The sequence below is a fragment of the Kogia breviceps genome, chromosome 3 (genome assembly GCF_026419965.1).
Source record: "Kogia breviceps isolate mKogBre1 chromosome 3, mKogBre1 haplotype 1, whole genome shotgun sequence".
NCBI lineage: Eukaryota > Metazoa > Chordata > Mammalia > Artiodactyla > Physeteridae > Kogia > Kogia breviceps.
Genome location: NC_081312.1, coordinates 118,567,857 through 118,591,753, shown reverse-complemented (window position 1 = coordinate 118,591,753; position 23,897 = coordinate 118,567,857). Strand labels below are relative to the sequence as shown.

The window sequence follows — 23,897 nt, the reverse complement described above, 5'->3', positions numbered from 1 at the left end:
TTTAGAGAGTCGGCACAGTGTGTTCCTTGGAGACACAAAATTGAAGTTCCCAGTTGCTGGAAGGAAGGCTGTTCCTTATTAGCTGCGATAGCGGAAGAGTATGCTGGAGAGGCGGTGGGGGGAGGCAGGGCTCAGCCCGGACCCTCTCCACGTCACTGTGGAGGAATCCCCGGGCTTTCATTACAAGTCTCAGACGATTCCCCCCCGAGCCAGTGCTGGTGGGATGTCATGTCAGTGTCTCTGGTGGTGCAGTGGTTAAGAATCCGCCTGCCGGGCTTCCCTGGTGGCGCAGTGGTTGGGAGTCCACCTGCCCATGCAGGGGATATGGATTCGTACCCCCGTCCGGGAAGATCCCACATGCCATGGTTAAGTAGTGGTTTCAGCTTGGGTTGAGGGGCTGAGCATCGTCTACTTGAGTATGAAGCTGAGAACATGTGTGTTCTTTCATGTTCATGTTCTTTTCATGTTACTCGAGAGATGTCATGACCTTCTGCACTGTCACCCACCCCGTACCCTGTGCCCCGTGAAACACAGTCCCAGAGTTAAACTGCCTTTTTAAAAAAATTGAAGTGTAGTGAATTTACAGTGTTGTGTTAGTTTCAAATGCACAGCAGAGTGATTCAGTTATACACATATGAATCAGATTCTTTTCCATTATAGGTTATTACGAGATATTGAATATAGTTCCTGTGCTATCCAGTAGGTCCTTGTTGTTTATCTGTTTTATATGGTAGTGTGTTAATCCCAAAATCCGAATTTATCTCCCCACCTCCATCCCCTTCGGTGAGTCTATTTATATGTGGCAGATAGGTTCATTTGTATCACATTTTTTTTAACCAGCTTTATAACAAATGCTAAAGGAATTTATCTAGGCAGAAAAGAAAAGGCCACAACTAGAAACAAGAAAATTACAAAATGTATCATTTTTTTTTTAGATTCTGCAAATAAGTGATATCATGTGATATTTGTCTGACTTAGTTCACTTAGTATGATAATCTCTGGATCCATCCATGTTGCTGCAAATGGCATTATTTCACTTTTTTATGGCTGAGTAAAATGTCTTAAAGAAGCAAGATGCAGATGGATTTGTGTGTGTGTGTGTGTGTGTGTGTGATTTGGGCTTCCCAACAGCTGAAACCGCTTCTAGGTTTGGGGTGCTTCTCATCGAATGTTTTGGGGAAAGGCTCAGAGCCACTTTCATGTGGTGGAAAGCCAGTATGTACTCCCTTTCTGAGCCCTGGAAGTTAGTGCGTGAGGACTTGCTAGGCAGGAGCAATTCCTTTACATCTACATCAAGTGAGGCAAAGAAGCAGGAGTGGAGAATTCATAATAGAAGCAGCTACATTTAGGGGCTGGGGTCGGAAGTGTCGGTGAGGCCAGTTTTCCTGGGAAGCAGAGGCCACGCCAGACCTTTCCTGGGGCGAGAGATTGATTGAGAGTCTGTGCCTGAGCATCCCTCAGCATTCTTTGGTTTCCAGTGATTTTTCCAGCCTGATTTTCCAATCTGTGGTCTGATCCCGAGAGCTGCTTGCTATTATTTTAATAAATTCCTTTTCTGCTAAATTTAGACAGGGATCATTTCCATTATTTGTAAGTGACAACCCCAGTGCATTCATCTGTGTCCATGGCTCGATCCCTGTCTGCTGGCCACTGAGATAATAGCCTTGACTTAAAAGCTTTGGCCAGGCATCTAAGTGTCCAAGCCACTAGTCAGTTGAATGGAATCTCCTGTTTAACACTGACTCTTAGCCATGCAGCTGCTCTTCTTTTCTTCCTTTTTTGAAATATCATCTTAATGCTGGCTCCTGCACATGTGTCTCTCTAATGACTTGCAGTACTTCAGAGCTCCTGGTTATTAAGTGAATTAGATGTAGGTTCAGTGACCTGAATGGTAGGCCAGTAGGTCAAGTGGCCTGAGCACCGTCTGAGTTAGGCCCTGGTCTGGGATTCCTTGGCCATTTGTTGGAGGAACGTCTGTCCTTTTGCCCCCAATTAATTTAGTACACACCACTTTGTAAAGCGCCAGTGTGCACAGAGGTAGGCCGTGTGTTCATGTCCTGCGAACGTTAAAGACCCTGACGGTTTCAACTCTTGGTTCTTCTGCCAAGCCCAACAGAAGGGGAGAGACTTCTTGTGCAGTAACTTTCTGTGTTCCCCTTTGGATTCAGGATTTTCTAATCTTTTTATTTTTTTTCTTTTGGAGGCTCTGTGAGGTAGGGTGGAAGAAGAAGAAGAGGTGAGATGGGAGAAGTAAAGGTTAAGCTTCATTATTTTTTAAGATAGAAACTTTGAACTTAACCTTATACAATTAGACTTCCGCATGTGTCTGAGCACCGAAAATGTCCCATGTGTATTCTCACCATTTACTAAATATAGAAGATCATATGTGTATGTGGCCACTCACTCCAGAACAGAGTTTTAACTCCTAAATAGCCATGGTTACACTTTTTCTCATTTCTCTTATCACCTCGTAGAAGCATGTAAGTTATCATAGACTTCCAGTTGTAGACGAGTAACTGTATTCATTCAGGGACTTCCCTGGTGGTCCAGTGGTAAAGAAGCCGCCTTCCAATGCAGGGGATGTGGGTTCGATCCCTGGTCGGGGAACTAGGATCCCACATGCCGCGAGGCTACTAAGCCCGTGCGCCACAACTACTGAGCTCGTGTGGCTCAACGAGAGAGCCCATGTGCTGCAAACTATAGAGCCCATGCACTCTGGAGCCCGAGCGCCACAACTAGAGGGAGAAAACCCACACACCGCAACTAGAGAGAAGCCTGCATGCCACAGCGAAGAGCGTGCGTGCCGTAACTAGAGGGAGAAAACCCGCACACCGCAACTAGAGAGAAGCCTGCGTGCCACAGTGAAGAGCCTGCGCACAGTAACGAAAGATCCCGCGTGCCTCAATGAAGACCCCGTGTGCCGCAGCTAAGACACGATGCAGCCAAAAAAAGAAAAAAAATTATATTGGCTCAAAGAGAATTTAGGAGGGAAACAGAGATGTGCTTCTGTTTGAAAACAAAACACAAACTTGGACTCTCTCACATGCCACATTGACACCTGCTCTTGTGAAACCAGTGTTGCCATTGCTCTCAAGGCTGCATCTGGGTTGTGTGTCAGTCCCAGTCCAATAAGTGTGCTGACACCTGTATGTCTGTCGACCTCCCGAATTCCCACACAGGCCTTACACGGCTTGCTAAAAAGAGAGGCTCACGTTCAGTCTTTTAGCAAGCACATTTTAAAGAAATTGAAGTGTAGTTGATTTACAGTGCTGTGTTAATTTCTGCTGTACAGCAAAGTGATGGTTATACATATATATATATATATATATATATATATATATATATATATATAGACATTCTTTTTCATATTCTTTTCCATTATGGTCTATCACAGGGTATTGAATATACAGTAGGACTTTGTTGTTTATCCATTCTGTATCTAATAGTTTGCATCTGCTAACCCCAAACTCCCGATCCATCCTTCCCTCACATCCCCTCCCCCTTGGCAACCACAAGTCTGTTCTCTGTCAGCAAGCCCAATTTTATTGTTGCAATATGTGGAATCTAAAAAATGATACAAATGAACTTATTTACAAAACAGAAACAGACTCATAGATTTAGGAAACAAATTTTCGGTTACCAAAGAGGAGAGGTGGGGTGAGGGATAAATTAGGAGTTTGGGATTAACATATACACGCTACTATGCATAAAATATACAATTAACAAGGACCTACTGTATAGTACAGGGAACTCTACTCAATATTCTGTAATAATCTAAATGGGAAAAGAGTTGGAAAAAGAATAGATATAGGTATATGTATAACTGAATCACTTTGCTGTACACCTGAAACTAACACAGCATTGTAAATCAACTATACTGCAATATAAAATAAAAAATAATAATAATAATTGGAAAAAATGTGCATGACTTGTTCACTTTGCCTCTGTCACTTTTGCGATTCACTTGCCTCTGACCAAGGAGATTGCTTTGTCTCTGACCCATGTCTGTGTTCTCTTTGCAGGGAAGAGCGATCCCTTTTGCTTGTTGGAGTTGGGAAATGACCGACTTCAGACACATACCATTTACAAAAACCTCAACCCTGAGTGGAACAAAGTTTTTACATTGTAAGTACTTTAGCCCCTGGAATATCAAAGAGCAGCTTTAACTCAGAGACCAATTATCCCTGATATGTTTGGGGCAGTCTGGGGCTCCTGAGTGGAACTTTCTGTCCATTTTTATAGGCAAAGAGTGAAGTTTATTGTTTTTCTTTTTCTGAAAAACGTTTATGCTTTTGTTTTATAGAGTATAGTGTTAATAATAGAAGAGACCATTTGGAACTGCAAGGGAGTGTTATAGGAGAGGCATTTGTAAAGTAGGTCTTTTTTTTTTTTTTTTTTACGGAACATGGGCCTCTCACTGCTGTGGCCTCTCCTGTTGCAGAGCACAGGCTCCAGACGTGCAGGCTCAGTGGCCATGGCTCATGCGCCCGGCCGCTCCGTGGCATGTGGGATCTTCCCGGACCGGGGCACGAACCTGTGTCCCCCGCATCGGCAGGTGGACTCTCAACCACTGCGCCACCAGGGAAGCCCTGTAAAGTAGGTCTTTTAGTGACTAAATTAATCTGTGAGTAGAAGGAAGCTTCCATAAATCCAGACTACTTCATTCCTGGGTTAAAAGAAATTACAAATGTAGACCTGTCTTTAATTCAAGGAGCTTATATGGTACAACATTATTTTAATATCTGAAGGCTTGTATTCTGCCAGAGTCTTTTGGAACATATAGATTATCTGCAATTCCTCAAGGACACCCAAAGGCTCCTTATATTCCAGCTTCTCTGAATGACCTGCTCCGTAATGATGCTCACTTTTCAGACTCAGGCGTTTAGGAGGCTGGATATATTCCTAGTTTGCTTTAGATTCCAAGGCGTCTGGCCATCAAGGGGGAGGCCCCTTTTTGAATTTGGGTGAAATGGTGGTACACTGGCCTCACAACACTGAAGAAATGCTCTGTCTGTCCTTATAACTGAAAGAATATAGTTCGTATTGAATGGAGTTGGTGGTTCCCAAGCAGACACTTCCCAAGGATCTATGAGAAGAGGATTACCTGTGCTAAGCAGGTTTGCAAATTGCCATATGCAAGTCTCTGGTTTGGTCAACACCCTGCCAATGACCATGGCTTCGTGTTTCATTGTAGCCAATGTCTGGCTTCTGGTCAACATAAAAACTGTTTATAAGTATGTAAATATGCATGAGACTTTTAGTACTCTGTGTTTCAACAATAGGATGCTTTCTAGGGATCTCGGCAAATAGTGATTTTGACCATCTTTTTTTTTTTTTTAAGGGAATTCTTCATTAGTTTAAAGTAAAGTAAATCTGATTTTTGTTCTTCTCATTTGGAAGCTACTTTGAAATCACTGTCCTCCTTATTCTGTCCCCTGTTCTCTTTCTTTATCCCGTTTCTTTAACAGTTTTGCCCTTGAGTACACATATACATGGAAAATGTCATAGTAAAAAAGTTGACTTTTTTTTCCATATGGATGTCTGACTCTTCTCTGATGGAAGGTTTGGGAATACAGTCAGTTTGATTTAATTTTTAGAATTTAATTAAATGGTACTTTTATACTCTGAGGACATACAGATTTAATTAGTGAAACCGTGTTTTCAGATCTTCATGGAACAGACTTCACTTTTGTGTTTTTGTATCTAATACATGGTGTGTTTCTTGTTTCAGTCCCATTAAAGATATTCATGATGTTTTGGAAGTGACTGTGTTTGATGAAGATGGAGATAAACCCCCTGATTTTCTTGGGAAAGTTGCCATTCCCTTGCTGTCTGTAAGTTACCTTTGTTAATATACAGTGTGTGAGTCATTCGACAGTTGACAAGTTTCTATGGTCTAGAGTTGCTTTATCTTTGTCAATCTGGGGGGGAAAAAATCCTCCCAGCTATAGCAGGAAACAGCTGTTTTATTCCTTATCCTTCTCCAGTATTTTCAGTAGTTTCAGATGTAAAGTCACATAATTATCTCTGTGTGTCAATTGCGTATTGATTTAACCAACCCAAACATTTTGACGGGTCTTTCAATCCACACTCAGTGTTTCCATCTTAAGATAGGAGTTTCTCTTTTGTTTCAGGGAATACATATCTGTGACTGATTTTCCATAGGTGAATGAAAAAACATCCATGTTTTTCTTGATTGCCTCCTAACTGCCCATTTCTTCAAAGATTACTTGCTGATAACTGCATAGTTGTTCTCAATTCTACTAAAGACCATTTTCTCAAAAATTCTGTTTGTCTTTTTAGTAGTCCCGTTTGTTTTCAGTCTCCAAAAGTGCTTTGTGGAAGAAAGCAGAGAGCCTCTCTTGGAAAAATAGGGCTGTTTTGGTAGTCCCCTTAAAAGGTAATGTGTCAGAGTGAGCTAAGAGCTGAATGAAAAAAAAAATACCCTATAAAATTCAGAGGAGAGAGCATCATATAATGTCTTTACACGGGCAAAGGTGGAAAGCTGCGATCTGAATTCACTTATTGGGCATTCATGTTTATGCCAAATGTACTCTTCTAGAGGAGAGAATTTCAGTTTTTTGTCCAACCATTCATACAATGTGTGGTAGAGTTGTGATGGCCTTTATCAGTGAGGAAGGCTTTATTTCTTTCTTCCCAAAGACTTATGTCCCCAAAGCTCTTAGTGCATTTTTTGTGGCTGGAGCAGTCTGTAATTTATCCATGAGATTAGACTAGCTCACATGGTGTTTACAGAGGGGGAAACTCTGCACCTCTTAATATCTCTTCTCTTTTTGATTGCTTGGTTAATTTCTCCCCATGTTCTCATATCCCTGATGTTACTTGAAGAGCATGGTGGAGCAGCTGCTCCCTTGCAGAGCTGGCTGCTGCTGAATGTTCTGAACCACCAGCAGCAAGCCACGCCGGCTCTCAGAGAGGAGATGGTGATTTCCCTCCTTTTTTTTTTTTTTTTTTTTTTTTTTTATTACAACTTTGTCAGTTATTCCTGAAAGAATATATGTAACAAGAACATGGGGCACAATTTTAAAGAGGTCTAAAGGGACAAGGAACCAAGGCTCTCCTTTAGAATTTAGTGTCCTTTCTCTCTAACATTTATTTTTCTTGGACATTTCTCCTCTTGTTTTTATAGATAAATCCTTAGTAACGTATTTGATTCCTTGCTGGGTGAACGCCACTTCGTATCTTTATTAACCTCCCTCTGTTTCGCATGTAAACATTTTGTGTTTTTGGTTTTCCTAGAATACCAACAAGTTGACTGACTTTCTTTACTCCCTCCCAAGTAATGTACAATCGCTATATGCTGTGGAGTTAGATCTAAGAAATTACCTCTGGCTAAATCAGGTTTAGGGTTTCTCAGCCTCAGCACTCCTGACATTGTTGGACGGATCGTTCTCTGCTGCGGGGACTGTCCTATGCACTGTATGAAGTTTAGCAGCATCCCTGACCTCTACCCACTAGATGCCGGTAGCACCCATCCACCCATCACTATTGTGATAACCAGAGATGTCTTGCAACATCGCCCAGTTCTCTGAAGGGGGCAGAGTCACTCCCAATGGAGTGGAGAACCACTGACCTAAATTAATAGAGCTTTCAAACTATATCCTTCAAAATACAAGATAGAGTGATTTGTGAAAGACTTTGTTTCAATGCAAGCAAGCCCATTAGGCCCCTTAACTTTTTCAGGTTGCTGATAAGCTGCCCCACAATCTAAGCATTGATTTGATAAATATTTATCAAGTGTTCAGTGTGTGCCAAGAATTGTTTTAGGTGGTAATGTTCTAACAATGATCTCAGTGAAGCTATCTCCTCTCCTGGAACTTATCTTTTGATTGCAGGAGGCAATATACAAACCAGAAAAAAAAAAGCAATGCACAGTAGGTTAGATGGTGAAAAGTGCTATGTAGAAAATGAAGCAGGGGGAGGGGCCTCCAAGAGGATGTGTATGGGGAAGGGATGCAATTTTCCATGATTCAGGCGGCGATTACCTCACTGGAAAGGGAACATTTGACTGAGAACTTAAGTAGGTAAGGGAGGGTAGAAAACCAGGAGGGTATCTGGGGAAACTCTTCCAGGAAGGAAATCTTCAAGTTCAAAGGTTCCAAGGCCAGGCCTTGACTGTCAAATTCCAAAAATAGCAGAGCAGTGTGGATGGAATAACAAATGTGAGATAGGAAAGAATAGGGGATAGGGTGGTGTGGAAGAGGACTTTTGTAGGACCCTGGCAGCCTGAAAGTTAGAAGGACTTTGGCTCTTTCTTAGTGGTGATGGGAAACCACAGGGAGGTTTCCAGCCAGGGAGTGTTTGATTTGGTTTATACTGCTTGTCTCTAATATAAATGTAGCACATGGAGAAATAAGCCCAGATCTGAAAGGTCTCCACTGTGTAAAGGCAGTGTGGCCTGAGCCACGTTTCCCCTTAGGGACTTTGGGGGCCCAGGGATGTTGAGCTGAATAAGACATTTCAGTAGTTGTTGTTCAGCATGGCTGTTTCAGTTCGTATTTATTTCTGATGCTTTGGCCAGTAGATTGGGCAAGTGATCAGATCTTACGTAAGATCTGTGTGGGCTCTTCCTGATACACCCGCAATATACCTTCTCCAAATGAATTGATTCCCTACCTAAAGTGTAGATATAAATGTGATAGAAAAAAAGGCCATAACCCTCAGTATCTGTAACAGGCAAATATTGTTTGTTATTTCATTGATCATTTGATTTTTAAAAAATTTTATATTACTTATATCTATAGTATTTATATTTATAAATTTTGTTTATATTTATAATTATTTTAAAATAATTCTAACTTTTGATTTAGAGGGTATATTTAAAAATGTATTTAGATCTAGGTTTTTTCTTTATTTAATGTCTATTGAGCAATACTTACCTAGCAAGCCCTGTGCTGTGCACTTACCATATGGTACATCGTTAATTCTATGACAGCCTAATGAGTTATGCTTTATTATTATGACCATCTACAAATGAGGAAACTGAGGCAAAGAAAGACCTGTAGCTGGTAAGTAGGGGAGGCTGGGTTTGAATTAGGCAGTCTCGTATCAGAGCCATCCTAAGAGGATGCTGTGCTGCCATAGTGAGTAGCTGTTAAGTAAATATTGTGCCAAAAGCCATAACCAAGATCTGTTTTGTGCAGCCACTGGGCTCAATGCAATGGAGGTGGGGGGCAGGGGTGCAGGTGGGATACAGAGTTAAGTAAAGACTTGCATTTCATAGGTGATGCCTGTGAGATGAACACACAAGATCGAAAATATTAGGTGCCATATAAAAGGAACAGGAAAATCCAAGGTGGGAGGGCTGAGTTTAACTTTGGGAAGACTTTAGAAAGTAGGGAGTCTGAGCTGGCCGGAAGGAGTATGGATGGTGTTGATAGGGACTGCTGGGTGAGGTGAAGAATGAAGGCCATTCCAACCAGAGGGGAAAGCATGAGCAGAGAAACAGCAGGGTAAAGGAGAGGCCACATTCTGGAAGCAAAGAGCGGCCTTGGTGCCTAGGTCTCAGTGTGAACAGGGAGGCTGGAGAGTGCAGCTCAGGAGGGGTGGAGGGAGTTTGGGGCCTATTCTATTGGCGGGGATTATCTGCAGGCTTTGGCATGGATATAGCAGAGCAGTTAACTAGGAAGAAACTTTGGCTCCTGTGTGAAGCAAATTATAGGGGAGGAAGACTCTTCCTGGAGGAATTGGTTGCAACTCCGGAAAAAAAGCCCAGAAAAAAAGCATCAAAGAGAAAACCCTTCAATTCTGTGTTCTATGCCTCTTAGGAAAAGGATTTATTTCCCTGCTTTTTAAATATTTTTAGTCATAAAAATGGATTCATTGGTGCTTCACTATTACCTCTATAGGATATGGAACAGTGTCCTATTATACCTTGTTTCATATTTTAAAACAAAAATTGTATTTCTTAGAGTGTGTGTAATTTTTGTGAGAACACATTTTCTTTAATCAAGTCATAAACTAAAACTTGATTTACATTTTCAGAGAAAATGCCAACTACATTTTAAAATGTCTAAGTGTAAAGTATTGAAAGTACTTCAACTTTTACTCTCTGGAAATGGTAATGTGCTAAGTGCATTTCAGCCTGTTAAATAAAGAGCCTGTTCTGAATTCACTATATCTTTTAATCAGGGTGAATATATTGGATGACTCTTGGTTCCCTTAAAATTCATATTCTAAAATCAGTGTATTTATTAATGGTGGTGAATTGTTCAAAGCATATACATGTGCTCAGATATACATCAAAATTGAAAAAATACAGGACAGTGAGCCATCCTTCCATAGATTTCATTTCTGTTCAACTTTTTAAAAAAGTTTTTAAAATGATTATATAGATATGCAAAACTTTTTTTAATGAATAGGCACTGGTTTATTTGAGAATCCAATTAATGAAGAGAAGTAAATCATATTAACACATTTGAAGAAAATATTTAAATTGCCTGCTGATTTAACCAATATGAGCAATGAGAAAGATAACAAGAACACCAGTGACAAACTGGTTAATGCCAATTGTCAATTCAATGTATGCAAAACTTTCTACTCATGATTAAAAGCAGTAAAAAATTGCAGTTGGATTGGATTATAATCTGAAAAAAAAAAAAGTTTTTTTTTGGCCGCACCTCACGGAACTTCCCCCACCAGGGATCTAACCTGTGCCCCCTGCAGTGGAAGTGTGGAGTCTTAACCCACTGTACCACCAGGGAAGTCCTGAAAACTTTTAGTATTTGTACATTTCCACATTCTTCCAAAAATCTTCTAATCAATAATATAGTGAATATACATTGGAAAACAGTAGGAATGTGTTAGTTTTAAAACATTCCCAACATAGACATTGTCTCCTAATAATTATCCAATTCAGTAGATTTATTTTTCATTGCTATTCTCAATTAAGTGATCTTGATTTTGTCGTGAAAATCTGGCTGAGTTCTTCTCATCCTTCTTATTTAAACATGTGTTTACCCTCCTAGAATTAATTATCTAATGGGTCAATTTTGGAAGACTTTGAAAATCAGCTTTCTGTAAAATAGGAAAAGCATCTGTTTGTTGTTATTTCCTACTATCTATGGAGAAGTCATCTCAATTTGATGAGGTCCTACATTTTGAAACAAATTTGAGTCCTCTTGTGTAAGCCATGCCAACATGCACCTGTGAATTTTATCAGAAGCACAGGCCTTCATGCAGCCCTTAGCATTCTCTGTGAAGCCAGTGCACAGTAACAAGGTGCGCCAATAACAGCCTCACTTAATTAGCTTTATGGGATAAATTGTCTATAATTGCTGTACCAAATAAATGTCCATGCACGTTTTCATTTGCATTTGCAATTAAGTATTTGCCCAACTCTCACCTGTGATGGATTTTGCACATTGTACTGGACATTTTTAATCATATTTTTTTAAGTTAATGATGAAATTTTGACCATTGAAATATATAATATTTATTTTACTTTACATAAATGTTTATGGATGTGTAACCAAATACAAAATTTAACAGGGCAAAATGGGGATTTTTGGACACAAACATTCAACTCTCTTCCTCATCTAATCCTGGTCCGACATGTTCATTGAAGTGAAGGAAGATAAGGCACATTTTTCTGTTGGCCCTGGAAACCAGCAAAGGGTGCCATAAATATGCTGGAATTATCATGAACCATAGCTGGTGTAGAAGGTGGGTGATATTTGGTTAGGACAGGCCAAGGGAGAAAGAAGAATGACTAGTAGGATTCCTCTACTGTCCTATAACAGGAAGATAGCAAGTATAAATCTGAGCATATCCTGCATGATGGTAAACGTTGAATGGGTTAAACTTTTCTATTAAATGGAAAAACCTCTCATAATGAGTGAAAGAGTAAAATCTAAGTGCTTCTTCTAGATGAGACACCTCAAACGTGGCAATACTAAAACGGATGAACAAAAGTGTAACACATAAATGTAAGCAAAAGGTAAGTGAGAAACATACAGAGGAGGTTATTTTATGAGTTACAAAATAATTTAATTATCAATAAAGTTATAAAGACAGGAACTTTTACGTGAATGACTTCCCATGGAAATGTGTGTGTGCATATGTATATACACATACACATATATATAATATTTGAAACACCAGAAAAATTACAGAAGTGGAATCACGGAAAAATAATATATATTTTCTATCTAGCTTTTAAAAATCAGAAACAAAAAACAAAGCTTTGAAGTGATGTTTTAAAGTGTCAAGTCTTTGAAATTCCAAGTTCCATGAAGTGTATGCTAATAGCAAAAGTCCTTGCACATGATTCCACAGCTACCAAATTTCTGGTGATGAAACCCTGGAAACTCTTGTTTTTGTTTTTATTTTTTTAGCAAGTTCTCAGGTGAATTTTAAACAAACTAAAGTGGTGGTTCTTAGACTAGAGAATCAGCCGTAAGCTTTGTCCAACATGTGTATGTGTAGACACACACATAAATACATAAAATATTCTGTTCACATACCCACTTCACTTGTTTAATAGTTGATTATGTTGTGGGTCCAAAACGCTTCAATAGATTTCAAAAAGGCAGAAACTGTACTGTGATCACAGCAAAGAGAAATAAATAACAAAAATGAAACAAGTATCAAAACCCTTGGTAGAAAAAAAATCTCAGGTAGCTAATGGAGATCCCAAAACTGCAACTATAAACTTCTTAGAAACTAACAAATATGATATATAATATGGGGAAGGGCCAAAATTATTATTCAGAGGAAATTTTTTTTGGCTGCACCACAGGGCATGTAGGATCTTAGTTTCCTGACCAGGGATCAAACTTGTGCCCCCTGCAGTAGAAGCACAGTGTCTTAATCACTGGACCACCAGGGAAGTTATGTGAATGGTTTTATAATTGAGCAACAAGGTTGAAAATCAATTAAACATCTCAACAAAATGAACTAATAAAATAAAGAAAACTGAGAAAATTATAAATTTATGAAGATTAATAAAAGAGCAATTACATAGAAAGTACTTAAACAGTATATTTGATAAATCCAAGTATTAGTTCCCCCCAAAACCAGTGATACAGGCAAGCCATTTACAAGACTAATGAAAGAAAGGGAAAACATGTGCTATGAAGAATGAGTGAACAACAAGAAATATAGGGATTGCTATGAAGAACATAACTAAATTTTACTGAGTATCAGAGGAAACGTGAATAAATATAGAGACATACCTTGGGAAGACTTAAGTATTGTAAAGGTATAAAAATCTCCCCAAGTTAGCTAAAAATATAATACAGTCCCCCATTAATTTGAAGAAATTAATGTATAAAAATATCAAGGAAATTATCTTTATAATTAGAGGAACTTGAATATCAGGTATTAAATGCACTGTTTAGTGAAAATCATTAATGATGAAAATATCAGAAATAGTTATCAAATAACTCCACCCTTTTCTCCCTGGATACTCCCCTCCCCCAAATAAGAAAATAACACATTTCAATCATTTAATGAACATGAGTTTTGAAACCTTAACTGCACAGGCAATTCTTAAACGTTGTTGAAGTTTATTAAGAACATAAAAGAAAATGGAAAATGTGTGAATTCATTCCCTGAGACTAAAATAATTCTGATATTAGAAACAACACAGATTTTTTAAAAAAAGCAAATTATATACCTTTCATGGAACATCAGTAAGATTGAACACATTAAGAAATCTAATTGTGTAATTTACATTATTGAGTTAAGAAAAAAAAATAACACCTTGACAATCTCAATAGATGTAGAAGGTGTACTTGATAAAATTTAACATCCATTCTTGATTATGAAAAAATAGTCTAATAAATTAGTAAATGATGAGCAGTGCCTTAACATGACAAATGATATCTATCAGAAGTATCACAAACATCAGACTTATTGCTGAAACACTAGAGATAGTTATTCTAGTTCCTCATTTTTTTTTTCTTTTTTTTTGGCCACACTTCGTGGCATGTGGAACTTCCCCAACCAGGGGTGGAACCCACGCCCTCTGCAATGGAAGCCTGGAGTCTTAATCACTGGACCACCAGGGAAGCCACTCTAGTTCCTCATTTTTAAAATGAAGATAACAGTAGTTTCTAATGCTAGGATTGTTGCAAGAATTTAATGAGCTTATATACTTATGAATTAATTATTAAAATTAAACCTTTTAGGTCAGATCCAGCCAATGCAAAAATGTAAGAGAAATAAATGATATTTGATTGAAGGAAACACATTATTTGCAAGTACTAGCTATCTGATAATATCTGTAAATATAAAGAAAATTAATAGACAGTGTATTGGAATAAAAAAAGGTCAGTTTTGTATAAACAATATCAAAATTAAGAAAATGAAAACCAGTGCCCATACCCAATAGAAATCTTAAAAACCTAAAAAAAAAACCTAAAAAAAAAACCTGAGAAACCTAAAAAAAAAAATCAGAGTATAATAGGAAACAAAAAAACGCTATAATGCTTAACTATGTGAGGAATTTCTTAACTGTACTGAAGGACATGATAAAAAGACTAACTGAGAAATTTAATATATGGTAAACTTGAAACATGAAGTGATTGAGAGGATAAACTAAGTGATCACTATATAAGTGATTCTGAGGTAAGTTGGTTGCTTATCCATCAGGGAAAAATGCGTCGGCATGTTACACCAAACACAGTAACTATTTCAAGGTGAATTAAATGTCAAATGTTTGAAACAAAATAAATAAATAATTATTTATTTATAGTTCCATAAATAAAACTATTAAAATAATGGAAAGTGCTACATAAACAAACTGAAAAACAGGAATGATAAAGGAAGAAAGATTTAAGATGTCATGGTGAAAACAAAAATTGCCATAGAAGATTAAAAGACAAAGGATAGGTTGGTAAAAAATACTTGCAGCATAAAACAAATAGATGACAGCACTAATATAAAAGTGGGTTTTTTTGATCAATAAGGAAAAGACAATTCAACCTAACAAAAAATTTAAATCAAGGAGGCAGAGATCTGTATAGCTAATAAGCACATGAATGGCTCATGCTTTATTCAAACACCATCGTGGTTGTTAAAAGTGCAGAAGAGGGGGCTTCCCTGGTGGTGCAATGCGTAAGAATCCGCCTGCCAATGCAGGGGACACGGGTTCAAGCTCTGGTCCAGGTAGATCCCACATGCCGCAGAGCAACTAAGCCCGTGCGCCACAACTACTGAGCCTGTGTGCTACATTCTGTGTGCCTAGAGCCCGGACACCACATGGAAGAGTAGCCCCCACTCGCCGCAACTAGAGAAAGCCCGCGAGCTGCAATGAAGACCCAATGCAGCCAAATAAATAAATTTATTTTTTTTTTAAAGTGCAGCAGAGGGAGCCAGATCACCAGGGTTGGCTCCTAGTCTTCTCCATTAACTGGTTATGTGACTTTTGATACCTTACTTGATATTTCTGTTTCTGTTTCCTCCTCTATGAAATGAAAATTATCACAGTACCTGTGTTGGAGGTCTGTGGTGAGGATTTATGGTAAATGTAAAAAGAGTACAGAGCACACAGTAAGCACTTAAAGTGTAAGCTCTCATCTTCATCACCCTTGTTTTAGTAGCTTAAATTACCAAATTACTTTAAGCAGTCAGATTAAGAAATATAGTCAAGATTTTTCGTGAGCAGTGATGATTAAGGGTAGTCAAAGAACTCTCTCAAATGCTGTTGGAGGGAGCATGACCTGCTACCAGCCTCCTAGAAGGCACCTTGGATTAAAATTTAATAGACACATAATCTTTGAGCGTTTATATTCTAGATATCAATTTTAGAGAGGCAACTGGGGCTTGGAGAGATACAGTAATTACCCATGGTCACACAGATGCTAAACGCCAGAAATGGGAATTAAAGTGAAGTCTGTCTGGTTTCACAGTCCTACCATGGCCCACTGTTAATAAACATACGACAGAAAATGTTCAGTTTCATTAGTTATTAAAACACATATTTAAACAACCTGAGGCCATTTTATTCCTATGAAATTGCTGTACATTAAATAAAAATGCCTATGGTTGGCAATATTGGAAGGAAACGGACAGGCTCATTCACTGAGGCTGGGAGTATAAATTAATACAATGTTTTAGGAGAGCAAATTGGCAGTACTTGCCGAAACCATAAAAATAGGTGTACCATATGACTCAATAATTCCACCTCTAAAACTTTATTTTTAGGAATACATCATGGAAGCACAAAGATATCTATGTGTAAAACGATCACAGTGTTTACAGTTGTTAAAAATTGGAAACAATCTTAGTTACAATGGAAGATCGGTTAAGCTATTTATAGAATATTCATAAGATGAAGAACCATTCTAAATTATGGAGAAGAATCGATTTTTACATTGGAGAATGTTTCCCATACATTTTTAAAGTTTAAAACACGAGTGATTGGGCTTCCCTGGTGGCGCAGTGGTTGAGAATCCGCCTGCCGATGCAGGGGACACGGGTTCGTGCCCCGGTCCGGGAAGATCCCACATGCCGCAGAGCGGCTGGGCCCGTGAGCCATGGCCGCTGAGCCTGCGCATCCGGAGCCTGTGCTCCGCAACGGGAGAGGCCACAACAGTGAGAGGCCCGCGTATCGCAAAAAAAACAAAAACAAAAACAAAAAACCCAAAAACACGAGTGATTAAAAAGTACATAAATGAAAGTAAGACAGAAAAAATCATGTTATTTAATAAGCAATTTCTGTGTACTTGTCACTGTTCTTAACTGCTTTTTGCAGATTATTTCACAACAACTGCTGAGATATGTATCCTTTTTTTTTTTTTTTTATTCACACTTTACAGATTAGGAAACTGAAGAAGAGCGGAGTTATGTAACTTACCCAAAGTTACCCAGCCACTCTGAGGCAGAGCCAGAATTTAAACTCACTTCATCTGCCTCTAAGGAGTCCCAAACTTCATCTAATACACTATGATCCTATTTTCATAAGATAAATATTTATAAAAGTACGTTAAAAATTAGAGATCTGTTTGTTAAAAAATGGAATATTGTAAAAATTACATTTTCTTTCCTTTTTAAAAGCTATTTTTGTAAATTGTACACCATTCTTACAATTAGTAAATATTACTTTGTAAAGACAGCTTCAGGGTTTTCTGCCTTTACCAAAATTCAGTGCTGGGTTTTGGATTCAGGCAATGGGTGGGTTGGATTGTCTTGCACAGAGAAAGGTGAGTTGTCTGTGGAGGGCTGGGGTGATGAGTTCAGGGCAGCCTCTACTGGCTGGTGGTTGACTGTGTCAGGGCAAACAGTGACCTTGTGGGCTTTTCAATGTCTCGTGCTGTTTGTAACTCCTGGGGTGGGAAACAGGTGTGTTTGCAAGTGGGGATGTGAATAGAATCACTCCCAAGTAAAGGATGTTTACTGTTTTTCTTTCCTAGCCACATATCACATGTGAACATGTGTCTGTTCACATCACATTTTGTTGGAGTCACCTTGCATGTGCGTTAGTGAGGATCACCTGCTGTATTGTTATGTCACATTATTTTCCCTTTTGCATGCAATGAAAAGCTTCTGATAGAATAACACTTGTTTACACCCAAATGTTCTCCATTTATTCACATGAAGGTCGAATTGGGGGCTGGGGAGGACCAACATGACTCTTCAGTTCGGATTTTGATGTTAAATGTGTATCTTTTCTCCTTAAAGCAACTGATGGTTTTATTCCTTCATATTGATTCTGACTAACTTTGCTGTTGAATCAGTTGATATCTTATCACATCAAAACTTTACAGTAAAGCATAATAATGAGAATTCTCTTTTTTTTCTTGTTTTTTTTTAAATAATGAGAATTCTTTAAAAAAGAGTTCCATCTGAGAAAAATATTTTTTCTCTGTCCCACATACTAACCTTTGTTATTATGCCAATTTAAAAAGTTTTGTTTTCTAATATAATGAATGTAGTATCTCTTTGACTCAAAAATTAGTTTTATCACCAAACTTTTTAAAAGTTCTTCATATTTACCATGTTTAAAGCTTGTGTAAGCAGATTTAAAATTCTTTTAGATAGAGAAAAATTGCATAGGTTAAAGATAATTTCAGGTCAGATTAAAATCTAAACCAGACTACCTTCTCTGTAACTTGTCCTCTGGCTCTGAAATCCTGAATCATTACTCAGAAACAGACTTCCTGTGCTCTTTCGTTCACTGTCTAATGTAACCAAGAATTCACGGTTAGCGTGGTTAGCTTTCTGATATATCATTTTGTTTCTGAAAATAATGTAAAGGGACATGGAAATGCCCATTTCCCTAATTATGGAAGTTTAATTCCTAATTAGGCTAAATCTTTATAACTGTCCTGCAGAGATGCCTTCTCCAAATTATTGCCTGATATCTGTGCTCCTCACATATGGAAAGGCAAGTATGTAAAGCTGTGTGATAAGTCAATTTGAAGAGTTTTCTTGTAACACTAAAGTTAAGGGCATTATCTATTATTTCATCCTTCTATTTGAGTGAAATGAAATCCTCCCCGATGTCAGCCCAGGAAGACTCTCCAGTTGAACTTTGAGATTTCCTTTTGTCACAATTTGCCTTGGGTGATAGAGATCTCAGAAATAAACTTAAGTCTTAATTGAAGTGACTATCTCATACCTAAAGACAAAAGTATATATAGATTCTTTGCTCTAAGTTTTCTTTTAGCTGTGCTTTAGTTGTCTTATTTCATAGAGGTTTTAACATTATACAATGCTAGAAATAATTTTCAGAGTTAAGTATAAATAATAAATATAGTTCTTGACTGGAAAAATATATGTTTAGCTTTCATTTATTATATAAATGCTGTCATGTAGGAGTTTGGCAAGTTGGGGTGTTACCAAGCTTTTTATCCTGTATTCATGTGTTGGAAGTTCAGTTATATAAACACCATGGAAAATGAAAATATTTAACAAATAGTTTCTTTGGTTACTATTTCAGTGTTTAATTATAATGCTAAATATTCAAATGCATTGATCTGTTCTTAAGCCAAGCATATCCCCAATACAAAGTAGTGTATTTCCTCTATCTCTCAGTTTATCTTTTCCCAAAAGATATTCCTTATAGAGGACAGACTGAAAAAGTGGAATCAACCAAATATTCATAAATAGGAGGATTCATAAATTGTGGTTTATTCAGATTTTGAATTTTAAATAGCAGTTTAAAGAAATGAGGCTGATCTATATACTAATACAGACACATTACCAAATCCTATTGATACATACAGAATGAAATTGCAAAATATATACAGTTTGAAATACAAAAAATGTAAAATACTTTCTTCAAGGATATATTTATGAATATAAATTCTCAATTAAAATTTAGAAAGGGTACATGCCAAATTCCTATCTAATTTCCTTCTTAGGGAAAGAATTGTGGTATTTATGGACATTCAAAGGGACTTTTTCATTTCCTATAATTTTTCAATCTTTTTACAAATTTTTAAACTTACAATTTATATATTTTAAAATAATATATGAAAGTACCAAACATGAGTAGCCTTAATTATATCTCTAGCTTTAAAAACTGCTTTAATGTCCTAGGTGGATTCTGTGCTTTGCTGACACAATTCTAGGACATTGAGAAAGAGGAAACAATCATTTACCCAAAAAAACAAAAAAACTTCTTCAACTATAAAATATTTCTTTTTATACTGATACCTCTTGTTCTTCTGTTGCCCTTCCTAACCCTTAAGAAATCATGGAAATTTTAAGATAACAGTACAATGATTATGGGTTGAGGCAAAACTAAACTGGACCAAAGTCAGCTTGGCAAATTGTCATGCTGTTTTTGTATTTATTTCTTTCAACTTTAACACCCACAATTTATTAAGTGAGACAGTGGATAAAAGAGGAAGCTCAGAATCCTGTTTGGATACCGTTTAGGAAGGAAGCCAGGTCTTTATGGGGTACCCCCTTCCTCTTAGCCACTGGCCAGGAAAACCATCTTTCTGTTTAAAACCTATTCAATTTGAGAGAGGTGGGGTGACTTTGGGAAGGAAGGTGACCTCTCCCTTGTAAAGTGGAATGGCTTTGTTTCCCCCAGTGACTTATTCAACTCATTTCCACCACTGTTTATAAGAACACTTGTGCTAGATGCTTGTCGTGACAGCAATAGTCATTTAAAATATGGCTCAGATTTCATGCCCTCAAATTTCCTATGTTATTTCAGATGTTTGATCATTACAATCCCAAATGGAGCTTTTGGTCAGCTCAAGTTTTGCTCTGCCCTGTTGGAGTTAACAGATATGCTTTGAATAAACCAGAAATTTAAAAATGCATATACTACCACTCTGTGTAATATAAGCATTGCTGCTCTCAAATCTGAAAAGAAAATGCCATAATGGGAGCCACTTCATTTCCAAAATGATACAGGGGATTTTTTCTTAGATGCCTCACACGCTGGGGTCCACAGGTGGATTGGTATGTGGCATTGATGTGACATGCTTGGCTGAGAGATGCTATCAGAACTTGTTTATTTTATCAGCACATTGTTTATCAGCACATTGTTCTTTTGAAATGTTTTTGGATTTTGACCTCAACTTTAGCTATGCTGATTTATTTAATTTGCATTGCACCTTGGCTGTGAAACACTGGTCATTTTTAGAAAACTGGTTCCTTTATTTCTTTAAAATATTTCATCGTATTTGTATAAAATATTTTTCTAAAATATTTTATAAAATAATATTTTACAAGGCAATATTTTTAATAAAATAGTGTATAAAATTTATAATTTTATAAAATAAAATACTATATTATAAATAAATAAAACATCTTATTTTATAATCTTTTTATTTGGGAATAATTCTAGGTTTACAGAAAAGTTGCAAAGTGATACAGAGTTCCCATCTATCCTCACCTAGTTTCCTAAAATGTTAACGTCTTACATTGCCATGATGCATTTATCAAAACTAAAAAAAAAAACTGACATTGTACATTACTATTAACTAAACTCTGGTCTTTATTTGGATTTTACTAGTTTTTCCACTAATGTCCTTTTTCTGTTCCAGGATCCAACCCAGGGTACCACATTGCATTTTATCATCTAATCTTAGTCTTCTGACTGTGGCAGTTCCCAAGTTTTTCCTTTTTCCCATGACCTTGGCAATGTTGAGTAGTACTTGCCAGAAATGTTGTAGAATATTCAGCATTTTTTAACAAATAAAAATGTTTAACCTCTGGAATTTTTGAATGAAAGTCCTCGTAGGCTTAGTAATCATTTGTACTACTAATTTTCCTCTCGTATATCAGTTTCAGCCTGATGATTGTTACTTTATCTTCTTATCAGTTATAGCAGCACTCTAGAATTAAAAGTTGATTTATGATTTAATATTTACATAGTTTTAATATTTGCTTAATATTGGCTTCATCTGTGTATGCGTTCTGCATTTTCAATTTTGTCAGCTTGTTCAGTTTAAATCCCATAGAAAGTCTGTATTTTATCTATTGTTTATGACAGATTCGAGACGGACAGACAAACTGTTATGTGTTGAAGAATAAAGATTTAGAACAAGCTTTTAAAGGAGTTATTTACTTGGAGATGGACCTCATATATAATCCGGTAGGTCTAATGGACATATCTCCCAGCTTCTCTCTATGGAAAGTAAAAGGTGACCAGCCTGGAGAGATTCAAATCAATGTAAAATGTTTCAGAATTTTTGCAGCTACAAAGAAAATAGTGTTTTAAAACTGAGCCAAGAAAAATCAGTGCTGGACAGTCTGGTATTAATCCTGTTGGGTCAGTAGAATTGATGGTGTGTAATTCTCAATAAATGTCAAGGGAAAAAAAAAATAAGAGGAAAATTAGGTTCTTAGCTTTATTACCTTTAATCTTCTTCCAAGGCAACAGTTGGCTGTTGGACAGAGATATCTTCAAGCCTCTGACATATTATTTAATTATTATAGTAGATGTCCTGCTATCCAACACTATCAAGACAGGTAGTTACTCAATTGAAAACTACAGTTAAAAGAGGATTTTTTTAAATGTATCTTAAATTTTAGTTTAATGTAAATAAAATACATAAATATACATTCACTTGCCAATTTTTAGGTGTGGGCCTAAAACCTTTTTTTAAATAGCATGGACATATTAATTTTAGTTCTACAGCATATTCCTTGCATAAATACACCCATAACATCTATGATTTCTAATTTCAGTTTCTTGAAAGTAGAGATATTCTTTAAAAACACTCACAGAACAATATGAATGTGGAATTCCTCCAGATTATTTTTCCATAAAATCATCACCTCAATAGCAGTATCTTTTTAGTAACTGACCTTTCTCAAGGCTTTCTAGAGCAACATCGATTTCAAGTCTTTTGATCTGTATTTCAATAATTTATATAATTAATTAAATATAGAATTATAGTAACGGGTAAAATGGGCATAAATAGGTTTGCGAATTAGCACAGTTGGTTCTAGATGGGCATACTATTCAACTGCCAGGAGCAGAAATCCCTAGGCGTGCGCAGACATGGCTTACTTAGCTGTGAGCATTCCTTGTCATGGTATCAGTAGTAGGTTCTAGAAAGGGAAGGGAGAGCACAGGTTAATCCAGTTAGTGGGGTAAATGAATGTAGTATAATGGCGCTTTTGCAATAATTACAAGAATGGCTGCCATTTATTGGCCATCTACGATGTGCCAGGCTCTGATATTATTTCATTTCACCCCCACAGTAAGCCTGGTCCCTAACTATCATGAATGCCATCTTATGATGAGCAAATGGAATTAAACAAATGGAATTAAACAGGGGAGCTGATTTGCTGATAAATGAGTGAGTCGGGATCCAGATCCAGATCTTTCTGACTCCTGAATTATCCCGATGCTACATTGCTGATTGTTTACTATCTTTAAGAGATTATTCATAAAATCAATGGCAGGGAAGTTTTATATTTTATTCCTGGAAATGTTAGAACTCTGGGCACAGCCTTCAATATGGGGTCTGTTGTTACTTCCTCTTTTTCCCCATTTCTTACCCTTAACATTTCCCTTCAAGGAGATCATATGTGTGTATTGCACACAGATCACCCCTCATCTCCTCTTTTCTTCTGGCAAGTACTTGTATATAGACTATGCACACAGGTAAAACTTGAGTTTTAGGGGGGAAAAACAGCCTTAAATTAAGAACTGTTAAGTAATGTTCTAGTTGTCCATCTGATGTAGAGGAGAAGGACTTGAATTTTGTTCTTTGAAGTTTTCCTCAGTTTAGTGATTTGGATAAACCATGAAATCTCTCTGACCCTCAGTTTATTCCCTAAAAGCTGGGCTAAAATGACTCATTTACTTATTTTTCTGGATCATTGAGAGGAAATGAGATTCTCTATGTAAAAGATGTTTTTATAAGCCGGAAACTGATTTTCACATGCTAGGTATTACTGGCAAAGAGTAGTTCAAAACTTTGATGTGAAAGGAAGTTTTACTTTTTTAGAGACTTTGGTTTGAGGACTTCATGAGCCCAATCTCTGCAGTGGTTTAAAATATCTCTTTGATTGGCAACGTGGAAACTACACTCTGGAATCTGCAGTCTGACCTACCCTAGTGATGCTCATGAAATGAGACTCCGGAGACCCATGCAGAGCCCCGGGTACCCACCATGTCTCTGTCCATCCCCCAAACCCCTAACCCCGCGCCCTTAGGGTCAGAAGGTATTGGTTTCCAGAACTTCTCAGTCATTAGAAAAAGAAGAGAGTGAAGTCCATCTCAATGCTGCCCCTTTTAACACTGGTGTCTTTCTAGATCAAAGCAAGTATTCGGACCTTTACTCCCAGAGAAAAGCGCTTTGTTGAAGATAGCCGCAAGCTGTCCAAAAAGGTAGGTCAGTGCAGTAAACTGGCTTGTTGGTACAGTCAGCACCCAGCACCCGGAGTACTTACTGGTCATGACTTGGTTGCATCTCGCCCTCCTTCTCTGTTTTCCTCTCTCCCTCCTGCCT

General features: G+C 37.5%; 1 protein-coding gene across 3 annotated transcripts in view; it reads left to right on the top strand.

Annotated features, from left to right (window-relative positions):
• Positions 1-23,897, top strand: part of MCTP2 (multiple C2 and transmembrane domain containing 2) — a 251,723-nt gene that overhangs the window by 139,212 nt on the left and 88,614 nt on the right. For all 3 annotated transcript variants that reach the window (XM_059056947.2, XM_067029545.1, XM_067029546.1), the window contains 4 exons: positions 4,023-4,125; positions 5,732-5,834; positions 21,425-21,526; positions 23,702-23,776. In XM_059056947.2, the coding sequence (XP_058912930.1) occupies positions 4,023-4,125; positions 5,732-5,834; positions 21,425-21,526; positions 23,702-23,776 (383 nt within the window). The remainder of the gene's footprint in view (positions 1-4,022; positions 4,126-5,731; positions 5,835-21,424; positions 21,527-23,701; positions 23,777-23,897) is intronic.